Genomic DNA, 23,628 nt, shown 5'->3' on the forward strand with positions numbered 1-23,628 from the left:
TTTCACTCAATTCAATTTAGTTTTATTTATAAATCGGTGCTTTACATTGTAAAGTAAAAACCCTACAATAATTCTTATTTATAACAAGTGAATGGCCACATCCTCATCAGCTGATATCTGTTTAACAAACATCAGTGCTGACTATGTGCAGGAGTTCATTCCTGCTGCACATCATTGTTCACTGTGTTACAATGCATAACGTGTGTGTGAACAAAAATCATTTTCTAACTTCAACCAGAAACAAAGAGTAAAACAGTACAAATGTGTTACCTCAGGGTCGTGTTCAAACAGAATGAATAATTTTTAAAAACAAATGATCGGTCAGGTTGGGCATTTTCAAATTTTACATGTTGTTTTACTGTGAGAAAGAGATGTTATTGAAATTATCCCAGCCCGGCTTGGCAAACAGTGTTTATAGTTTGATCACTATGATCTCTACTAAAGACAAAGACGATGTGATTGGTTCTTTTTTTTACATCTCAAACGTTAGGCCCATCTGATTTTCCAATGATTTTCTGGTAGTTCTGAGCTCAGTGAATATCCTCACTTTTAGTCTTACAAACATCAAAGACCTCAGGACTGTGAAGACTTGTTTTAGTTAATGTGAGTTAACGTTATTTTACAAAAGCCTGTTGGAGGTTAAAATGGGCGGATCAAAGACTTGTTGTGTGATGCAGTTCAGGAAAAACAGAGAACAGAAAATCCTCCAGCTGCACACTAAAACAGCCAAATGAGGAACTTCCCAATATTTCCTGTGTTTGCTACTTTGACTTCACTGTCTGGAAATAGCTTTCAAAACTATGGCTGAAAAATGTAATTTATTAATCAGATCAATTTTTTGCACAGAGTATCTAGAACTTTTTAGGAAGCAAAAAAGCAAAAAAAACTGACAAATTTGGACTTTGGCTGGGTTTTTGCAGAATAAAGGCCTTTTATTACTTTTTTTGAGTGTCTGGCTTTAGTTTGACTTTGAATAAAGGAATCACAGGTCTCCTGCAGGCTAACATGTAATTGTCTTTTGCTGCCTATAATATTAAAAAATTATTTATAATTGTAAATGATTTTTGTGGAATTTTTAAGAAATGTCCAATAAATTAAAAAAATACAAATTTAGATAATAAAAAATAACTGCACAAAACTAGTGAAAGATATTTATGTTTCATTAGAAAGCTGCAGTTCAAAAAGAGTCATGCAAGTTGATTCATTCTTACTGAAAGCCAAATGATTACAAGGCTAAACATAAATACCAGTAAACAACAGTTTTAAAGGAGAATGAGTGTTAGCAGCCTGTTGCATAACAGAAGGAATCTTCAGCTTCCCTTTGTCTTCATTGTCCTTCCTTTTGTCCTCACCGTAATCACTTTGAGAGTGAACTGTGAAGCAATTTGTCCTTCAAATGCTCAGTGTCTTTTCAGCACATGTAGCACCAGCCCACTTTGAACCGCAGCCATGACGAAGACCCAATCACCAAAGCATTTAAGCTTCATATTGCCAGGATGGTGAAGCACCGGGTAGCATGGATGTTGCTCTCTGGGCTGAATCTGTCCTAAATCTAGTTCTTTGGTTTCAGCTATATTCCTTTTTTCAGACAAACATGCCCATTTTTGCATCAACTATCAATTTTATTGATTATTTACTACAAGCAGTGATCAGTTTTAAATGAGGCACATTTATTTTTAATTACTGCAAAAAAGTCTGCAGGTTCCATCATTTATTAACAGAAAATGTGCACGCTACACTGGAATGTGCTTTTTTGTGTTGCTGGATATCAAGTTTTGCTTTACACTAGGATACATGTCTTTGAATATTACTTTCATCATTATTTGTCCAAAATTATCATTAAAACTGAGAAACGTGTTTTAAAGACAATATGACATCACATATTTACTTGTTTTACAGATTTTAATTCATATATTTTACAAAAAATGCAGAGAAAGTCTATTTAAACATGAGTTGAGTTTACATGTTAGTATTTAGTGGTTAACACATGCCCACAGTGTTACACTTACATACTATGCGGCTGATAGTATATCAGGGCTTAGGCGTGATGTCATAGTTTATGTTCACATTAAAAAAGTGCAATAACATATAAATGCGTAAAAGCTTGATAATTTATAGGGGATTATTGTAACTGATCTAAACACTATTATAGCGTACACAGTGACTCCCAGCAGACCTCCCTGCCTGCTTAAAGAGCATCTGTTTTTCAGCGTTATCTTGGAAAGAATCGAGGGAATAATGATTTCATTAAGTATGAATCATTTCAGTATGATTCAGAGGTGTGAAAGGATGGGTGACATTTCTGCTGACATTTCTTTAATTTGATCCATAACAGGGGAAGGTTGGAAAACTGCAAAGTACTCCTTTAAGCCATCATACTCACACGTTTACACACATTAAAGTGATTTATGTTTTAGGAAGATGAGGTTATCTTCAATTGGGAAGCAGCGCCAGGTCCTGATTCTGAGAAAAAAGCTTCATATTTATAGAAACACAGAGAGGAAATAAACTGTTTTAAAAAGATGTTTCTATTTTCCCCCTAATCCATTGTGTGAGGTGTGCTGCATGTGATTTCTGTGTCTTAAATATCAGATAAATGGTAAAATAAATGTTAGGGTACGTTTTTAGACATCGAAGTCTTACATAAAGATGTTGAATAACCATAAATTCTGTGTAATGTTGAAAAAATATTACATTTGAGGATAGCTCAGACTTCAAGGACATGCTTTTTCAAATGTGTGGTGCCTCGTGTACGTCTACAACCAAACAGCTTTTGTCTGTAACACAGTGGAAAATATAACGATAATAAATAATGGTTACACTTTTGTGTTGATATGAAATGTAACTGATTATTAGACTCACTCTGGGATGAAAAATAGCGTTCAGCTAAGGCTAGCTGTCACGCTCAAAGTGAATATGCGAAACACAAAGAATCAGATTCTTCTGCTCACTGAAGCAACAGAATAACAAAATATTAGAATTTAACTCAGCACAGCTGAAGCACACTTTTCTGAGATGCTCTGTCCTGCACAGGGAGCCACATTATTATTGGAAATGCTCAGTGGAGAGTTCATGATCAGTGACTCCAAGCAGCAGAGGTGAGTCACCACACCTGCCAATCAAAGTAGGCCATGCCCTTAACTCCAGCATCCAGGTGGATGAGTTATAAAGAATCAGGATTTATGAAGAAGACAAAAACATAAATATGGTATAAAATGCCTTTTAATTCTGTAAAGTTTGGCATTTGTTTTAAATCCTGTCCTGTGTGACAGCTTTTCCAATCAGATTTGTGATCTGAATGCACGCTGGTGCCAAATACATTTTGCTTTCCCAAGAACAGCTATATAAAAATCTGCTCGTTTAGGTGTTTCTTTCTTTTATTTATTCATTTTTATTTGTATTATTTCAGTTATTACATTATCTGTGGGATGATATGATGATGTCTAAGGCAGGACCTTAGAAGATGTTTTTGTACTCTGTTTTCCAGTTGCTTGGTCCAAACCTGTAAAAAGGGCTAGGCAAGACTTGCAGACGTTTTCAAGAGAAAAGTTAAAGATTTACTTTTTTGCTTTTAAATTTTCAGGATGTTTAGTTTTATAATTATCTTGTACCTCCTGCAGCTGTGAAGCTGCTTGGTGTGAGGTGGATGTCAGTATCAAGTGGAGCTGCTGCCCTGGCTCCTCTCACTGGGTCCAGCTTGATTTATTAATCAAGTGCTGGAGGTTGCAGCAGATCGTCATTACTATTGTGATGAACATTGTGCTGTTACCTGTTGTTTGCAATCATCTGCCTGTAATAATCCCGTCTCTCCTCGCCTCTCCTGGTTTCCTGCTCCCAGCTGTCTTGGAAATCTTTCCTCCTTCGGAAACACACTCGGCTGCTGCCTGTGGAGCAAACTTGCCCACTTCATCACTTGTTCTCTGTAACCTGTCAAAGAAAGGAATCACCTGCTCCCCAGCCTACCCACGCTCTGCCTGTTCCCCTTACTAACTTCTGATTTGCCTCCAGCCGCCCACGGACCCCCCTCCAGTCTCCTACAACACAAATAAGACTGACACAGTTTATCACTCAGCTCTGCAAACAATATTCCTCATCTGCAGCTCCGTTAGCTCCCTGTCTCACTCGGGGAGACCTCCTGTGTTTTGACACTTATGTTGCAGAACGTTGACACCTCCAGCCTGCTAGTTTTTCACTATTCATTCTTTTCCAATAAATGTCTCAAACTTGCTACCTTGAAACAGCTAAATGGCAGTTTTCTTGAGAAACTGTTACTAGAATACATTCTTTTCTATCCATCCATCAATCATCTTGATGCATGCTCAATCATCCAGGTAAGTAGAAAAGTTGATTCTGTTCATCTGGGCGTAGCGTTTTGTGGGAGAAACATTTCGTCACTCATCCAAAGGACTTCTTCAGTCTCAGCTGACTGCAGGTTTCCCCAATCTTATAAACAGTACATTTGCATAATGACTGAAACCAGCCCACTGAAGGAACAATTGTGAATGGTACTCATGGCCAGTGATCAATGGTCCTTGACAGTGGTTGTTGATCAGTGGTAATAATAATGGATTGGATTTATATAGCGCTTTTCAAGGCACCCAAAGCGCTTTACAATGCCACTATTCATTCACTCTCACATTCACACACTGGTGGAGGCAGCTACGGTTGTAGCCACAGCTGCCCTGGGGCAGACTGACAGAAGCAAGGCTGCCATATCGCGCCATCGGCCCCTCTGGCCAACACCAGTAGGAAAGTAGGGTAAAGTGTCTTGCCCAAGGAATCAGGACAGAGAGCCCGGGGATCAAACCGGCGACCTTCCGGTTACAGATGCACTTCCCAACCCCTTGAGCCACAGTCGCCCTCATGGTCATAAGAATTTGCATAATTAAGATTAAGGAACTGACCACCCAGCCCATTGTTCCTTCAACATACATCAATCATCATCTTCGGGTCACGATGGCAGCAGGCTTAGCAAGGTTTCCCAGATATCCTTCTTTCCAGCAACGCTTTCCAGTTCCCCTTGAAGGATCCTGAGGCCTTCCACAGGCCATTCAACACATATCATCTCTCCTGGGTTCTCCTTCCAGTTGGTCGTGGCTGGAAAACCTCTTGGGAACATCCTAATCAAACGCCTGAGCCAATGAAGCGCGCTCCCTTTGACGGGAAGGACCAGCAACTCTTCTCTGAGCTCCCTCCAGATGTTTGACCTCCTCACCACAATCTTGTGCTTTCAGTCACTACCCAAAGCTCGTGAGCACAGGTGAGGGTTGCAACGTAGATCTAAAATTGAAGGCTTCGCCTTCCTCACGCTCCAGTTTCCCATTCTTTTGTGAACAAAATCCAAAGAGTTTTGAACTCTCTTCCATGGTGCAACTTTTCCCTGACCTATGTTTAGTTTCTACTTGAAAAAACTGAGAAACAAGGATTTTTCATTAAACTGGAGCCAGTAAACTGTATATGTCTGGCACTTGATTTTCCCACGGTGGCCCTCAGTAAAACTGAGTCTGACACCTTTGGTTTAGAACAAAGTCGTGTGAAAGATGTTGCTGCTGCTGTAAAATTGCAAAGAAACATCAAGTCTGACAAAAATACACCTCTGCGTCAGACAGCGGCCGTCTTGTTCCTTTCCACCTAGCTAGCAAAACACCCTCTGTGTGAGGGTGTAAAAGATATTCTTTTTGGTTTACAGAAATAATTCATACATCCATCAAGATACATAATAAAATCACTTAGCACACACTGTGCTGACCATCTGTTGTCAGCGCCGCTCCAGAAATCCCGGAAGGACGACTGTGGGCAAGTTTGATATGACTCACCGCCCAGCTGCCGGGAGATAATCAACACACAAAACAAGGAAAATGGCAGAGTTCACTGTAGTGCTGTATCTGTTGTCTACACAGTGAGAATCTGTGGTTTTGTTCGAGCTCGACTACATGTCGGAGACGAGAATGCAGATGTGGAGAAAGACTTGCAGATATGCGAAGATGGCAGCATTATTCATCACCCGACTGATCCCTGAGCAGCAGGAAGGGCTGACGCTGCTGCAGGAGAATTCATTTTCTCTCTGCCAAATTGACAACAGTCGCGCACACAGACTCCTTTTTGTGTTTTAATCAGATTTCCTGACCTTTGCGCCGCATGAGTAACATCTTAATTGGATCGGGGATTCGTTTAGAAGCCCCTCTCGAGGCCTCTGAGGTGATGTGCGTCTGATTTACATTTCTAAAGCACTTTTGACAGAACGTGCATGAGATTAAGCTCTAATTACTTGCATAAAGCAGCATTAAAAAGACAAGATGAAACACGGTGGACTGACAATAAATGGAACCTGTATGAATCTTGTATCTGCTGAGAAAACAAGGACAGAGAAAAGAAAAAGAAACCTGTTTTCCTCTAAGGTGAACTTTGCTCCAGTTGCTCCAGTTGAGTCCATACAGTCCAACACTGTGAGCTACACCCTCACAGGCCATCTCAGAAATGGCAAAAAGAAGAGAAGACAACACACAAAAAGGAAAGAAAACAACAACTTACACGTGGCAAGGTTCAGTAACCAGCACTTTATATGGAACGCAACAGCAGGACCTTGAATGAGGGACACTTTCTGCATTTTCTAACCCAATAACATGTCCAGGTGTTACTCATACAGATTAACAAATCCTCCAGGCCAGCCTTCAACACACAACACACACACACCTCTAGTTCTCAGCTGGCAAACAGTGTTGTTTTGCTGCAGGTTCACGTGCAGCTCCCCACAAATGTGACTGCACAGCGTGGTGATGCATACAGCTCCGGAGTAATCTGTAAACATGACATATTGATCTGCAGAATGATTTTGAATCCTCTGAACGATTTTTCTAATGTGGCTGTCTCCTGTTCTGTTGCTACAAAGCTCTGACGAGCGTCTCATCTCCTTTCTGACTTTCGGGAGTTTCAGTGGTAGTAACTGTTGGCTGACGTTAATCAGCTCCAGTTGTGCTTGTTCTTAGTTGTCGCTGGTTCAGTTGCACAAAGAACTTCAACAAATAGGCTGAGAAACACCATCACTCACAGCTGCTTCCAAAGGCTCCATTTATATTCAAACACAGGAGTTTAAATCAAGCCATAAAATTTAATTTCATCTGCAAACTGTCAGATAAGTGCAGTGCAATAAATGTGCATGCAGTGAAAAATAACATAAAATGCAAATAAAAGAACCTCAAAACTGAGTTTGTTGTCCCAGTAACCAAACCCTATGACACCCTCAGGATGGATGGATGGATGAATGGATGGGTTTACCAGGATTCTGCTACTGACTGAACAAAAATTAAGATACCAAAAAATCACCATATAAAATTGACCATATGGAAATACTTTCCTGTTTTAAATGGCTTAACAAAATTAATTAAATAATACTCATTCCATGCTTTTTAGAAAGTATAGGTATTTTAGGCTGTGAATATTGGATATAATTTGTAGTTTCAAATGTATTTCTACACATCAATGTAAGAAAACATAATATTTACCCCATTTACCTTGTTTTTTGATATTTTAACAACTGTTTAAATGTTTGATTTTGGAAATTGCGCCCGGAAGTGTAAATATATATTTTGGACGTTTGTGGAGACCGTGGGTGATCACAATGTAAGGTATTCACTGCCCTCCTGTGGTCAAAGTGGGAAATTGCAGCACTTTTTGACAAGAAAAGTTTTTAAATACTTGTTAAAAGCAAAACGTCTGAGTGATTATTGTTGCAATTATTGAAAAACACAACCACTGTTGACAAACCGCAGTATTTAAGGCTTTTTTGGAAACATTTTTTGATTGTGTCGTTGATCGCTAGCAGGAACACATGTAGTTGCTACCCTCTAGCGGTGACGTCACTGAACTGCAGCACACAACAGCTGTCAAGTTAGACGTGATAGCATAGCTTTGCATCCGATGCGTTCTTTCAAAATAAAAGGACACGTAACTAACGCAAAGGGATTAAAAAATCTCTTGAAAATTAGCCAATGAAACCCAAATAACATTGGCTAAAAATGTAGTAATATGCAAAATTATATAACATCCAAAGATCTACAGTATATCTTTATGAATGATTGTTGTATTTCTCTTTAACAATATGGAAAACTAAACTTCATAAGCATAGAATTTGAGAGTAGCATTTCAAAAGGCCATTCAACAATTTATTTGCTCTTTGGCCTAATTAATTATTAAAATTACATACATTAACCTGTATTTTTTTTTTTCATGTAATGTAAAAATAGCAGTTATCTTGTTTTTTAGGGAACGCTCATTTCAGACGACGGTAAAAAACAAACAAACAACTGACGTACTACGTCGGCTGCTGCTGTAACACTGCAGGAAACACAGCGCTATACGGCCCTTCGCACTTCCTTTCATACCGGCGCTGTGTTGGGGCAGAGCAGCGTCAGAGCAACTGCTGGATTAAAAGACTCCATATACTGACACAGAATTCACGGTAAGAGCAGAGAAAGCACGCACAGACGTGTGAAAAGCGCCTGTTTTTAGCAGCATTTTCAGTCAAACATCAGAGATTTGTGTTTACGCGCGTGACGCGCTCCACCCGGTTAGCTTAGCATTGCTAGCATGACCACCTGGCGGTGCCTAGGTTTAGCATTAGCCACAATGAGCTAACGGTGCAGAAAAAGCGTTTCAATGCTGCTCTATTTCTTTTAAATAATTACACTGGCTGATCTCAAGTTAGCAACTGTGCGTTTAGTCTCAGTATGTCTAGTTTTTAAACAGCGATTATTACCAGTTGGCTACCGAAAGCCCGTAAAGAGCCCATTTATTCGTTTTTAATATCACAAATCTTAAACATCAAATCAAACGATAAAATAATGTCCTTGGACGTCCTTATGGTTGAAATCTTAGAATCGTGAATGTACCAGCAGTGAGCACCGATCATTACTTTATGTTACCAACTTTAATGCAGCATTACAGGATGATGAAATGATCCACGTCAGGTCTACTGCGCACTCAATCTGCTTTGGAGATTGTCTTGATTGGTCTTTGTTCATCGGTCTTAAAAGACACCGAGTTAGTAGGGGATGTTTTATTTTAGCCACAGAGCGGTTCTTTGTTGGTGGGAGCATGCCAGATGTTATCTTGAAGGGCTCAACACAGTACCGGTTCCTTTACTCTGTTTTTTTTTTAACTGTACCACCTAAACCTTACAAAGAAATATTTGACCCAGCTGTGGCCCACATTTGCAGCCTACATTTAGGCTTGACTCAGGATAAGTATGTTAACATGAATGCAACCTCAGGTCCATCTGAAATGGCCCAGATGTCCCACTTGTGGGTCAATCAACATTTAAACCATTTAAATACTGTATTTGTGGCCTGTGGTTCATGTCTGTGGGGCATGCAGCATTTGCTGTGCTGTAACTGAGCCTTGAGTGTCAAAAGTAGACCAGACTTCTACAGGTCAAACTGCCCCACACTAAAATCATTTGGGGTGCATCCACACACATTCATTTTTGTTCAAAAGCTCTTTTGTTTTGCTTTATTGTAATTAAACAGCATTGTGGTATAGAAACCCCACGGCACCCTGCTGATTTAATTATAGAGTAACAGAGACACCCTCCACCCACGCTAATAGCTCAAAAGGTGTTTGTTACATGCTTAGGCAGCAGCTTGTACCATAGGATCCCAAGTGGTGTACTGCAGGATCCTATGTTGATCATACAGCTGTAATGACTGATTCACGAGCTATCTAAGTACTTTTTAGGCACTCATGTACCAGAATTCTCTTTCTGTTTTTGTCAAAGGGATCCAAAATCTCTTTGTTGATAGATGGTGGGAAATAATACAGCATGACACATTAAAAGCATTGAATGATAAAAAAAAAAAAAAAATTGAGAAGGGGCAAACCACAACTAACCATCAGTTAGATCCACCACCTAAAGAAAAGAGAAATGTGGGAAGAAACTATCCCAAAGACTTGCTTATATTGGCTAATTATGCAGGAGATAAATGAAATAAAAACTCAAACAAGGCAATTGTTGTAAAGAAAATAATTATAGCAATTCGGTTTTAACAATCAGTGGAAGCCAAAATTGTAACTAAAACGAAAATTTGTTTAACTGAAGAATCCTGTCACTGTTTTAATATGTTGTATTATAGCCATAAATCATGGAGTTGACTTTCAGGGGTCAGTGATGACTAGCCCACTGCGCAAGCTGATCAATGCCTGTTTCTTTTAGTGCATTGCTGAAGAAATCAGTGCTGCTCATTGCCTGAGACCCTGTATGTGTACCATCAGTCAGCTAGACCCAGAAGGTTTTTAATGTTTGGTCTCATAGGGTTTGTCGTCTTTTTCCGTTTCCCCTCTGTCTTCAGGCCATGGCGAAGTTCCACGCCCCTGTGATCCAGGACAACCCATCCGGCTGGGGTCCTTGTGCGGTCCCTGAGAAATTTAAAGACATGCCCTACCAGCCGTTCAGCAAAGGAGATCGTCTGGGAAAGGTTTGTTATCAGTTTTGCTCTGAAAAGAGGAAAAAGGTTTTCCAGGGTTTGTTTTTTTTACTGACTTTGTGTGTTTTGTGTTTGGTAGGTTGCAGACTGGACCGGAGCTACTTACCAAGACAAGAGATACACAAGTAAGTCACAGCTGTACATAGGGCTGTGCGATATGACCAAAATCTCATATCCCGATATAAGACATTTATCGTCCTGACAACGATATAAATCACAAAAATGTAACATTTTCTGTAAATTCGATGAATCTCGGGCAGTTCGACTTGGCGTGAAGTGTTTTCAGCTGGGCGTCCTTTACCTGGAGTCGAGTGTTTTAAACGATGCATGAAACGATACATTTTTACACATAGGTTGTAACGGCTGATGTTTTCTTTGTATTTATTACACGGCGTGCTGCGGGGAAAAGCCTGTTCTAACGTTTGAGTCTAAGGTTTATTTTTTAGCACCTGGCGGCTCTTTTTGCTTCTCATCCATAAACTCTCTGCATACTCTTTCACATGATTCAGTTTATGTTGAAAAGTCTCAACAGGATCTTCAGCTTTATTGTGAAAGGTTTACATGGAAAACAAACAAGCGGACAGCGGAGCCACGCGATGGTTTTACCGTTGTTGCTAATGACAACACATAAAAACAGGCGCTTGTCCGTCTGTAGTGTGGTTATATTAAATATAAGAGAAAGAGAGAACTTTAAGAAATTAATATAGCCACTACAGTGACCATCAAAACCATGAACAAATATTGCCGTAAACAGTTGATTTCACGACACCACGAAACAAACGATAGCGTGATAGGAAACGATAGACGTTTTTTTATCATCATCCGATATATATCGCTATATCGAACAGCCCTAGCTGTACAAAATCTGCCTCTTTGGTACGTTTTATTTGGCAGATTTTCTTTGATTTTCTTATATCTAGAATAAAGTTTTTAGATGAAAATAGACTTGAATGTAGCTGGTTTTCAAGCGAATCTGTTACACCTAAATTATGTGGAAAAGATAATTTCTTGTGTTTCATTAGAATATCAGCAGGATTAGACCACAACATCTGTTTTATTTGTATGATATCACAGTTTCTTCTCTTTTATATTCTGATTTACTTTTCTGTTTGCACAAGCATTTCAAACATCATCAAAAAACCTTCAATTTATTTTGTGGTTTCTTGCTGATTTCTTAATTTTTTATGTTTATTTTGTCCTCAGATAAATATTCCTCTCAGTTTGGAGGCGGCAGTCAGTACGCCTACTTTCACGAGGAGGATGAGACAAGCTTCCAGCTGGTGGACACTGCCAAGACCCAGAAGACGGCTTACCAGAGGAACCGCATGAGGTTTGCTCAGGTACGACAGATCGACGCAGAGTGGGTGATATTTAAATGTTTTTAATCTAACGTTTTAGGACTTTGGTAACAGTATGTTTTTGTTTTCACAGAGGAACCTGCGCAGGGACAAAGACCGCAGGAACATGACGCAATTCAACATGCAGACGCTCCCGAAGAGCGCTAAGCAGAAAGAGAGGTGAGAGGAGAGCACATCTGAACGCTTTTGGTCACGGGCGGTGAAATCGTCACATCTTGAAGTTTGATCCCATGTTTTTGTCTTGTCAGAGAGCGAATGCGGCTGCAGAAGAAGTTCCAAAAGCAGTTTGGTGTCCGTCAGAAATGGGACCAAAAATCCCAGGTGTTTATTTACTGTTGAAATATAAATTCAATTTTTTGTGATGTAATAATGGGAAGGTTCATGTGTTTTTGCTTCAGGTTGTTTTGGATTTTTTCATTTTTATGATGTAAACAATTAATCAAGAAAATAACTGGAAGGTAAACTGATACTGGAAGTCCAGAAAAAATATTGGCCACAGCGTAAATTTGAGTTTCACACTCTGGCTGTTTCACAAATAAGCTTAAGAAGTAAATAAATCCCAGTGAGCCTGACCTCGTATCATTTAATATTGGCTAGTTTTGTAGTGCATCTTAGTCAAAGTAATGTCAGCATATGCTGCTTTAAATCTCAGCCCTCGCCAACAGTAAGAATTACATTTTTTCTGGTATGATTGCTTTTGTGGCTCACATCATGTTTAAACACATTTTTAAAGATAATGTGATCTCAAGGTTTTAAGACTCAAAGGTGTGTTTGTACTCTGGTGTTATTGACTTTGTTCTTGACATCCCTGTCTGTTCACGAAGGCGCAGCTGAAGCCCAGAGACTCCTCTGTGGAGGTTAGGAGTGACTGGGAGGTGAAGGAGGAGATGGACTTCCCCAGACTGATGAAGATGAGATACATGGAGGTGTCTGACCCCCTTGACATGTAGGTGAAGCTGAGCCGCTGTTTGTAATAGATTATTATAGGGGGAAATACAGGTGATGATGAGGTTTCACTTCTCATTTCCTGCAGTGAGTGCTGTGGTGCTTTGGAGTACTACGATAAGGCCTTTGATCGAATCACCACCCGCAACGAGAAGCAGCTGAAGAGCATCAAAAGGATCTTCCACACTGTTACTACCACCGACGACCCCGTCATCCGCAAGGTAAAAAAATATGTTGCCTGAAAATGCAAAAATGCATTGCTGTCTGAATCCTGTGTTTGGCAGCTTTCTTACATGATTGTTTATTTCTTTCCTCCCTCCAGCTGGCTAAGACTCAGGGTAACGTGTTTGCCACTGATGCCATCTTGGCCACCTTGATGTGCTGCACGCGCTCAGTCAACTCCTGGGACATCATCGTGCAGAGAGTGGGCAACAAGCTGTTCTTCGACAAGAGAGATAACTCAGACTTTGGTGAGCGACCTGCAGTCACCAGCAGCTGGTTTCACTCTGTTTTACACTTAGTTTGCTCGGAAAAACAAGTTTGACTGAAGTTAAATAAAGCCTGAGAGAACAGCTCATGACCCAGGTGTTTTTCTGCAGAGAAGAAAATTTGAAGGATTGCAATGAGAATTTTTAAACCACTCTTTTATTTACCCCGCATTTTGTTTACTTGAATGTAACATATATTTACAACCCTGAAAGACGTTCTCATTGTGGGGAAAAAATGCCCCAAAACATTCACCAGTGAACATGACTGAGTTCTATCAGACATACTGACGCTCTGATCTCCAACTGTTCCCCTCAGATCTGCTAACTGTGAGCGAGACTGCCAACGAGCCTCCCCAGGATGAGGGCAACTCCTTCAACTCTCCTCGCAACCTGGCCATGGAGGCCACGTACATTAACCACAACTTCAGCCAGCAGTGTTTACGCATGGTACGAAGTCACGTGACTGGAAGCCCCAACGCCTTTCTGTGCTAAGCTAAGCTAGCCTTACACAAAATTGGCTCATGAAAGTGAGTGGTCTTTGTTTTCTTTCTTGTAGGGTGGAGACCGTTACAAGTTTCCTAACTCCAACCCATTTGTGGAGGAGGATATGGACAAGAGTGAGGTGGCATCTGTGGCTTACCGGTATGTTCAGTAGCTTCAAACCAATTTGTAATTTCTCATCTTTCCAGCAGAACAGGAGGCTGTTGTAACTGCTGTAGTAAATATTCCTGGATTTAATTCCTGATATTTTGTATTTGTGTTAAAGGTACCGTCACTGGAAGCTCGGAGAAGACATCGATCTGATCGTCCGCTGTGAGCACGATGGCGTGATGACTGGAGCCAGTGGAGAAGTGTCCTTCATTAACGTCAAGACTCTGAATGAGTGGGACTCCAGGGTAAGACCGGAAACGGGTTTAATGAAGTAGAGCTTAGTCAGTCAGGCTCATCTGTCTGTTAGTCGAGGAAATGGCCCGAAATAATTAAAGCCCTTGCTAGGTGCGGCGTCTTCATCTGCTCAGCTTAAAATGTATTCGATATATCTCCCTGACCGTTTTTACAAAAACTTAGAAAAATAAGGAAAGAAGGTGCTCTGGAGAAAACAAATAGGCCTAAATGGCAATTCCAAAAAAAACAGAAATGTGTTTTTCCTCAGTCTTTTTCACGTGCTTCTAAAAACTGCTGCATTCTGTACTTCACGTGTTTGATCACTAGATGTCAGCAAAAGGAAGTAGGACTCCTTCTGTGCTTCTGAACCTATGGTCAGCTATGTTTGTGGGTTGAGTCTATTGTTGGAGACCAAGCTCTCATACAGACACAGGTCCTTCCAGATGTTTCACCTCACACAGAACAGAGTCTATGCTGTGTTAAAAATAACCATGGTTGTACCTCTCAGCTGCATCTGTCTGATGTGAATTTTCAGTGAGTAAAAATCAGAGAAGTGGTGACAGATCTCCAGATTCAGACTCTGTGAAATATTGCTGTAATGAAGGCAGTTTTGTCATTCCAGATGCTTTTAAGGCATCCGCTACTAGAGCCACTCCTCTGTTCACAGGCAGTTAACCTCCTCCTTCAGCTAAGTATATGCTGTTCTGTTTATAAGCTTTGGTGCCTCTGATTTGTCTTGTCCTGTAGTATTGTAATGGTGTGGACTGGCGTCAGAAGCTGGACTCTCAGAGAGGAGCCGTCTTGGCCACCGAGCTGAAGAATAACAGCTACAAACTGGCGCGCTGGACCTGCTGCGCCATGCTGGCTGGATCAGAGTACCTGAAACTGGGGTGAGGAGCGAGATTCCGATTCTGTGTGTAAAAGACGAGGAGGCTAATTTAAATATTAAGATGCAGAAAAAGGTTTTTCACTGATCGTTGATTGAGGAGCAATCCAGTTCCTTCTTGCAGTGCTCGTAGGCCAAGGCAGTAAGCTGGACTGACTGTCTCTGCATCACTCTGTGGTTTCTCCAGGTACGTTTCTCGGTACCACGTGAAGGACTCTGCTCGCCACGTCATCCTGGGCACCCAGCAGTTCAAACCCAATGAATTCGCCAGCCAGATCAACCTGAGCATGGAGAACGCCTGGGGAATCCTGCGCTGCGTCATCGACATCTGCCTCAAGCTGGACGAGGGCAAGTACCTGATCCTGAAGGACCCGAACAAGGTGAGCCGGCGCAGAGAGCAGAACTGAAAGGCAGCTGGGAGGTGTGCGAGCTCACAAGCTGATATTCTGTTTCTCATCTACAGCAAGTGATCCGTGTGTACAGCCTGCCTGATGGGACCTTCAGCTCTGATGAAGATGAGGAAGAGGAGGAGGATGAAGAAGACGAGGAGGAAGAAGGTATGGTTTAGCTCCTATTTTAAATAGAGGTTGAACTAAAGCTTGTGTGGGAAGCACAGGATGTTCCAGTTTAACATGTTGGTGCTGGTGTGAAAATGGTTTCTGTCACTGGTGTGTGTTAGCGGTGAATACAAGTGCAGGATTTCTTCAGGTACAAATGTTTCTTACACACAGGACAGCAGGGATGTGCCCGACCAGCTGACGGTGCTGCTGCCCTCATTGGTCAGGGCCACAAATGCCAGTCGATTAACTAATTCATATTTTTAAATGGATTGTAATGCATGCTACATTTGCACATTCAGTGTTTGGTGCTCAAATCTGAGTGTTTTGTCACTTTTAGCCCATTTTGGTGTAACTTGGTGGAGTAACATTATCACATCTGTACTGGACCAGACTGCATGCTTAGTTGTCAGAGAACAGATATAAACTCTGTAAAAATCCAAGAAACTGTTGGAATTTGTTAAAATCACATTTTCTCTTAGTGTTTTAGTCTTTTTATAAAACTTAATTCTTAAGTCTGTTTCTGGGGTTGAGAAGGTCTTTTTCTCTCCAGTGGCTCCCTTATGCTGCATTAACAAGAAACATGGTGATTATGAAATGACCAGTGGCTATTTTTTTTTTGACATATTTTTTTATTTATGATTGCTGTCATTGTTTTTGAACACTTTCTTTGGAACATCCAATCACATGAACCTCTGGGGTCACAAGAAGTTACTCAGAGTTAAAAAGGAAAAAAAGAAAAAGTAGCCTGTAACCTCAAAGAAACATTTTAATGTTTTTTTTTTTTAACAGCTCATCTTTCAAATGCTATAAATGAAATAATTCAATTCTAGGGTGAAGAAATGCATTTGTCTGCACTTTTTTTTTTTAAATTATAAATTCCAAAGTTTGTGTGTCTTTGGTTTTTGAGTGTTCATTGTTCATAAATCAGATTCTTCTTGCATTTATGTTGAACTCTTTTCATTTCAGATGATGATAATTGAAGTGTGGAGTCAGCTTCAGTGACCAAAACAGCCTTGATCCTTCACTGAGAAACAAGTGAATTCCTTTTGACATTCAATAAAGGCAATAGCAGATTATACAACTACCTTTAATGTCTTGTGTTTTATTTCTTGTACTGAAGTTCAAAACATGTCATAAAGCATTTTATAGCTGAGCACAACGGACACAACACTGAGCTTGATAAACGAGGAGTGGATGTGACTGAAAACTGCTTGCTCATGGGCAGAGTAGTCAGAAGATGCTCGAATATAATCTGAAGCAAGTGACTGAACATAAACTCGGGAAATTGTTTGCAAAGGACAAGTCTGATGGTTGTTTGATTTTTTTCATAAAAGAAGAAAATGAATTTACTTAATATTTGAATAACAGTTACTATTACTTTTTTTACAACACTGATGGGATATTTTTGTCACCCTAATGAACGGACAGGTGGACACCCAAGTTTGTAAATGTGATAACTCGAGAATGAAGCCACACAGGATTTTCAAATTGATAACAGGTGTATCTACTAAAAGTGTTGGGTGAGTATAAATCTCAGTGGCCTCAAGACAGAGATGAAGTTTACTGAAAATCTTGTGAGTGTGATAACACAGGTGTATCTACTAGGAGGCCTGAGGTGTACAACATGCCACTGCCAGTATTTTTACTGGGAGACCCTGAAGAGCTGCTCTGCTTATTCCCAGATGAACCTCAAAGGCAAATCACCAAGTTTCTCCCGAAGGACTTGATCCACTCTTTCACTCTGTGCAACACTCAGTGTGTTCTTCCAGTCTCCAATCTGACCTGTAATGAAGACAAAAACACACCTGATACCCTGATATCACATTTGTCTGCACAGCAGCTGCAGGTCTGTTATGTTACCTTTGCGCAGGAATTTTCCACTGAGCTTCTCTGGTGGAAGATGCTCATAGTTTGCTTTCGAGTCATTCTTCATGTTCTCAAACTTAGCTTTTTCCACAACTTGACTGATAGCAGCTTCAGTCAGGTCTTTCCCTAAGAAGTTGCAGATCTTCTTCACTGATCCTTTCAGGTCCTGAAAGAAACGCAGGAAGGCAAGAGAAAAAGAACCTTAAACTCTGCCAGATATTTTATTTCAGTTTCCTTAGGAACAACAAAAATGCAAAGAAACATCTTACCAAAATCATTTCCTCGTAGGTCAGGAAGAGGATGTTGTACTGCTCTCTGTTTGAATACCACTCCCTGATGTGGTCAAACCAGGATGATGCTGGTACTGTATAGCAGCATAAGGCATCTGGTCATTTGGCATTTTAATTTAAAATCAAGTGTCTGTTGACTGTATTTACCCCACTACAATTCTAATACCAGCAGCATGATAACAGGTGGAGGAAGAAAAAAGGTTTTTGCTACACAAACAAATATCTTTTTGGAGTTTTCGTTTTAATAATAGATGTGGAACGGCACTGTCCTCTTCACAAGTGGTCCTCTTCGGATGTTGGAAGCTAACTTGGAGTAAATCACTTACAGCCACAAGACTGAACTTTTATCAAAAGCAAAAAACAATGTTAGAACAAAGTCAATGCTTTAGGAAATCTTTCAATTTGGATTAAAGTGAAGTAAAGTATATTAATGATACCAGAATGTCAGTGATTTAAAGGGTCAAAAGAGGAATAAGTTCAAAAGATTACAAGCTGTTTTTGTGTGACCCACCTCTGTTTGCTTAGGAAAGACACAAGCACAGGTAGGTGGACAGAACGTTCTTTGTGTGTTTTTTATCTTATCTGCTAATTGCTCAATCTGGTAAAAAGGTTTTACAACGTCAAGAGTCAAATAACTGAGGTACCACTGTTTTAATTTGTAAAGTAACGAATACAGTGGGGCAAAAAAGTATTTAGTCAGCCACCGATTGTGCAAGTTCCCCCACCTAAAATGATGACAGAGGTCAGTAATTTGCACCAGAGGTACACTTCAACTGTGAGAAACAGAATGTGAAAAAAAAATCCATGAATCCACATGGTAGGATTTGTAAAGAATTTATTCGTAAATTAGGGTGGAAAATAAGTATTTGGTCACCTCAAACAAGGAAAATCTCTGGCTCTCACAGACCTGTAACGTCTTCTGTAAGAAGCTTTTCTGTCCCCCACTCGTTACCTGTATGAATGGCACCTGTTTGAACTCATCATCTGTATAAAAGACACCTGTCCACAGCCTCAAACAGTCAGACTCCAAACTCCGCCATGGCCAAGACCAAAGAGCTTTCGAAGGACACCAGGAAAAGTATTGTAGACCTGCACCAGACTTGGAAGAGTGAATCTACAATAGGCAAGCAGCTTGGTGTGAAAAAATCAACTGTGGGAGCAATCATCAGAAAATGGAAGACATACAAGACCACTGATAATCTCCCTCGATCTGGGGCTCCACGCAAGATCTCATCCCGTGGGGTCAAAATGATCATGAGAACGGTGAGCAAAGATCCCAGAACCACACGGGGGGACCTGGTGAATGACCTGCAGAGAGCTGGGACCAAAGTAACAAAGGTCACCATCAGTAACACACTACAACGGCAGGGAATCAAATCCCGCAGTGCCAGACGTGTTCCGCTGCTGAAGCCAGTGCATGTCCAGGCCCGTCTGAAGTTTGCCAGAGAGCACATGGATGATACAGCAGAGGATTGGGAGAATGTCATGTGGTCAGATGAAACCAAAGTAGAACTTTTTGGTATAAACTCAACTCGTCGTGTTTGGAGGAAGAAGAATACTGAGTTGCATCCCAAGAACACCATACCTACTGTGAAGCATGGGGGTGGAAACATCATGCTATGGGGCTGTTTTTCTGCCAAGGGGACAGGACGACTGATCCGTGTTAAGGACAGAATGAATGGGGCCATGTATCGTGAGATTTTGAGCCAAAACCTCCTTCCATCAGTGAGAACTTTGAAGATGAAACGAGGCTGGGTCTTCCAACATGACAATGATCCAAAACACACCGCCCGGGCAACAAAGGAGTGGCTCCGTAAGAAGCATTTGAAAGTCCTGGAGTGGCCTAGCCAGTCTCCAGACCTCAACCCCATAGAAAATCTGTGGCGGGAGTTGAAAGTCCATGTTGCTCGGCAACAGCCCCAAAACATCACTGCTCTCGAGAAGATCTGCATGGAGGAATGGGCCAAAATACCAGCTACTGTGTGTGCAAACCTGGTAAAGACCTATAGTAAACGTTTGACCTCTGTTATTGCCAACAAAGGTTATGTTACAAAGTATTGAGTTGTATTTTTGTTATTGACCAAATACTTATTTTCCACCCTGATTTACGAATAAATTCTTTACAAATCCTACCATGTGGATTCATGGATATTTTTTTCACATTCTGTCTCTCACAGTTGAAGTGTACCTCTGGTGCAAATTACTGACCTCTGTCATCATTTTAGGTGGGGGAACTTGCACAATCGGTGGCTGACTAAATACTTTTTTGCCCCACTGTAGATATGCAGTATGTGTCATATCAAAAGTATTTTTGTGAAATGCTATGTGGAAGAAGTATAAAGCCATATGTCTGTGAAGGTTCTCAGTCATCCAGGTCATCGTAGTCAAAGGAGCTTGCAAAGAAAAGCGTCTGGACTTCTTTAAGTTACTTGAAGACGTTTCACCTCTCATCCGAGAAGCTTCTTCATCTGATCTCAGGAATTCGCATGATAAGGTGGGGCCAGGTTTCACAATGAACTCACCCGAAATTCTGGCTGATTGGGACCCACACCCAGTTTCACACCTTGGGTCAGGCGATTAGAGGATCATCAGGGGGTCCTTTTGTCCCTCTGTGGGGGGACACTCCCACTAGGTTTATATCTGGGACTCTCCACCATTTGACCTTAGAACTGAAGAAGCTTCTCGGATGAGAGGTGAAACGTCTTCAAGTAACTTAAAGAAGTCCAGACGCTTTTCTTTGCAAGCTCCTTTGACTATAAAGCCATATTTTTTTTTCTATATGGATGTGCTATTATCCCTTAGTCTGTGCACTTGGGTAAGTATGTCAAACAGTTCAGTTTGAAATAATCAATTTCAGTTCTTCCTGATCACATTGATATCTGTTATCATTTATCAGACCTGGACTCTTCTTGGTCATCATCATTAGGCAGATAGTGGAGATGAAGACACGTACCGTTTCCCGTCAGGTACCACTCGAAAAACTGAGCAAAGCTCTGAGGGGTCTCAAGGTCTGCAAGGCTGTTGCTGAAGTGATAGTAAGACACCATGTTGTCCTTTGGATTCCTCATCAAATACACAATCTGACATAAAAACAAAACGAAAAAACAGAATCCATGCCACTTTCAAAATCACTCATTCTTTAACAATATCTTGAGTTTGAGCAGTTTAGTAATTTCTACTAGTTTTAAGAGTTGTTTTATATATAAAGTTATATATGAAGTTTTATATATACAGTTGTTTTATAAGCAAACTTGTTTTCATTGGCTGTATATAAAAGCTAGATGTTGTCACCATAAGGTGACCCATTGATATGGAAACCACATTTTGAAGCTTCATTTGAGCATTCTAGTTGCTGCTATGTTTGTTTTTTCTACTCAGGAGTATCTATGTTTCAAAAAGCTGTGTGCTATTTGTGCTATTAGTGCTATGTAACTGACTAAGAAAAAACATCTGAATTTCATATGAACAAATACTGCCTCTAATCCTTTAATGCCATTCCTTAACAGTAAAACTTCAATAAAATTTTGCTTTTCTTTAACAAATGTATCTATCATTTCATACAATTACTCATAAATACTGAGCAAATTATATTTTTAACCACTTAAAGAACTTTGTCATACTACATCTCTAAACCTGCTCTTTCTTCAGGCTGCTTGAGCGTCTATACATCTCTGACCTTTCCCTTCTTGTCCATCAGTCCTGGAGGCATGAGAAAAGGGGAGAGATGTGATGTGAAGAGCCGTGGAGAGGGGCGACGAGTGTATTCACCCCTTATGTACTCCAGCCATGGTATCTTCTGTGAGTTGGTAAAATATTCATTCACATGCCCATCCAACTCATAGATTGAAGTGATGATCTGCTGAGCCCATATGGTGCCTTTTGAGGAAAAATGTATTGGATATCATATCTGACCAGTGGATCACTCTGGACAGAATAAAACTGCAAAATAATGGGATGCTACAGAGATTTCTCACTGACCTGATTTTGGATAAGACACGAGGAACACATCGCTGTCTCTTATTTCAAAACTCTGAAGAGAGTCTATGTACTCTGCAGTTGTGTAACTGGAGAGAAAGTTATAGTTCTTATACCGGCAGAGACAGTTACTGAGCTGCTCCATCTTAGTTCCGAATCACACAGGCGGATAAGGAGAGACACAGTTTATGTAGTTCTTCACCCCATGTGGCAATAGAGATTGAAAATGTGACGTCATTCAGGGGTAAAACCGCAAACAATACTGGGAACTCGTGGCAAGAGTTACTAGCGCACGCAGGCTTTCAATTGAACTCAGTCACACAGTGATAAAAAGAAACACAAAAAGTGGCAAGAAGCTGTTGTATTATTAACTGCAAAAGCCGGTCGCATGACAGCCACGGGAAGCCGACGGGTAAAGAGATCAGTTGTTATCGGATTACGTCGTGGAAGAGAAATTGTTCGAGCCATGTTTCTGAAGTAACAAAGAGCCGACGGATGGCCTGGATTGCAGCCATTCAAAGACCAAATATAACGTCCCAGAACACTCCAGCTCACATGTTAGTCTGCTCCAAGCATTTCTTTTTTTTTTTTTTTTTTTTTTTTTTTTTGCCTGTCCCGTTTGGCTCTTTTGCCATCAGAATTGTTGTCTAAAGGCAAAGAAAGATGCCCAACGGATTTACTTTGCTCCAAGCATTTCCACAAAGGTCAGTGTTTTGTAGTCGTTAATACGTCATTTTTCATAACATAACTGGTGTTATAGGTTACAAGCAAGTCTGACACTGAACAGAAATGGTTGCGCTATGCTCTTTTGTTTATTGTGCATAAATAGTGAATTGTCCTGACAGAATATTGCGTTTTGCTTCTGTTATTACCATGGTAAATTGACAAAAACATATACTTTTATTCACAGGATAAAACAGGTTTTTTGTATCACTAATTGCCCTGTACAATTAAAGCATACAATATTATTGTCACTGCTACATTTCTGTAATGCGAACCAGAAATTATTTCCACTACTAATTAATTACCGTTGAGCTCAAAGGTCCTATTAATAAACTGTTAACGAATGTGTATTTATGAAGATGATTTGTGAGACTGGTAAACTTACCTTTGTTCGTACGATGGTCTTTCGTTCTACACGGTGCATTTCAAGGTCCTGTACCCATCCGTCGGTAAACTGTACCTGGGCTTGTTGCAGTGACCTGAAGTTACTAAAAACTTCATGAGTGTATGCGCTCACTCCAAGAACCGTATAATTATAAATATGAGCGTGGTGAAAGTGGACAGCACGCTAACGTATTTTGTCCACTCTGTGTGCTCGTAAGGGTCTAACCCTTTCACTCGTTTGATTTTTTTTCCTCGTATCTTTTCTTTGACTTTTCATCAAGTCTGTCTTTGTACGGACCGGCATTGTTTCCTTCGTTTTGTACATACCTTCTTTGGGGGGCAAAGAAAAACCAAGAATTTATTGGAACCGGAGAATGAACGTTTTACGGTGCTGAAAATGCTTGCATTTGATGCGGTACTTGGATTGTTTTGCCACGAGTTCCCGGCATGCAATGCGTGAAAGTCACGTGGTCTGTCAATCTCTATAGTCTGAGGAACTGTTACCCTTTTGTGCTTATGCAAATCTAAGTGTGCCAGACCTCGCGGACGATTGGCTGCCTGGAGATCCCATGACCACTCCATGACCAATTGACTGGCTGATTGTCTGCACCTGGGAGTATAAAAGGCTGAAGATCCTTCACACTATGGGGAACTGCTGCTCTGAAGTGAACATGCAGTGGCTTCCTCGTCTGCTTTGCATGTGAAGCTTGCTTTTTAAACCTGTTTGCTGTGTTGCTATTTGTTTCAACCTGGTATATAGTTGAACTTAGTTTCATTAGAGTTTTGTGAT

The 23,628-nt window shown here is 40.6% G+C and overlaps 2 protein-coding genes across 3 annotated transcripts; one reads left to right on the plus strand and one right to left on the minus strand.

Moving 5' to 3' along the window:
- Positions 1 to 8,328: 8,328 nt before the first annotated feature.
- eif3d (eukaryotic translation initiation factor 3, subunit D) lies at positions 8,329 to 16,684 on the plus strand. 2 transcript variants are annotated; one of them, XM_040042944.1, is made up of 16 exons: positions 8,329 to 8,458; positions 10,344 to 10,469; positions 10,558 to 10,603; positions 11,682 to 11,818; positions 11,910 to 11,995; positions 12,085 to 12,157; positions 12,661 to 12,782; positions 12,870 to 13,002; positions 13,104 to 13,251; positions 13,586 to 13,716; positions 13,826 to 13,911; positions 14,036 to 14,165; positions 14,902 to 15,044; positions 15,228 to 15,420; positions 15,504 to 15,597; positions 16,567 to 16,684. In XM_040042944.1, exons 2-16 carry the CDS (start codon positions 10,347 to 10,349, stop codon positions 16,578 to 16,580), a joined length of 1,659 nt encoding a protein of 552 aa, XP_039898878.1. In that variant the 5' UTR covers positions 8,329 to 8,458; positions 10,344 to 10,346; the 3' UTR covers positions 16,581 to 16,684. The 2 variants fall into 2 exon arrangements, with proteins under 2 accessions (XP_039898878.1, XP_039898886.1); XM_040042952.1 differs by having other exon boundaries at positions 12,667 to 12,782.
- On the minus strand, positions 16,259 to 21,984 carry LOC120740607 (amine sulfotransferase-like). The gene is made up of 6 exons (XM_040043074.1): positions 21,735 to 21,984; positions 21,433 to 21,632; positions 20,710 to 20,836; positions 17,736 to 17,830; positions 17,461 to 17,632; positions 16,259 to 17,382 (listed from the first exon to the last, which is right to left on the minus strand). The coding sequence occupies exons 1-6, from the start codon at positions 21,874 to 21,876 to the stop codon at positions 17,273 to 17,275; spliced, it is 846 nt and encodes a 281-aa protein (XP_039899008.1). The 5' UTR covers positions 21,877 to 21,984; the 3' UTR covers positions 16,259 to 17,272.
- Positions 21,985 to 23,628: the final 1,644 nt, after the last annotated feature.

This window comes from Simochromis diagramma, unplaced genomic scaffold (assembly GCF_900408965.1).
Source record: "Simochromis diagramma unplaced genomic scaffold, fSimDia1.1 OVJJ01000321.1, whole genome shotgun sequence".
In the NCBI taxonomy this organism is placed as follows: Eukaryota; Metazoa; Chordata; class Actinopteri; order Cichliformes; family Cichlidae; genus Simochromis; species Simochromis diagramma.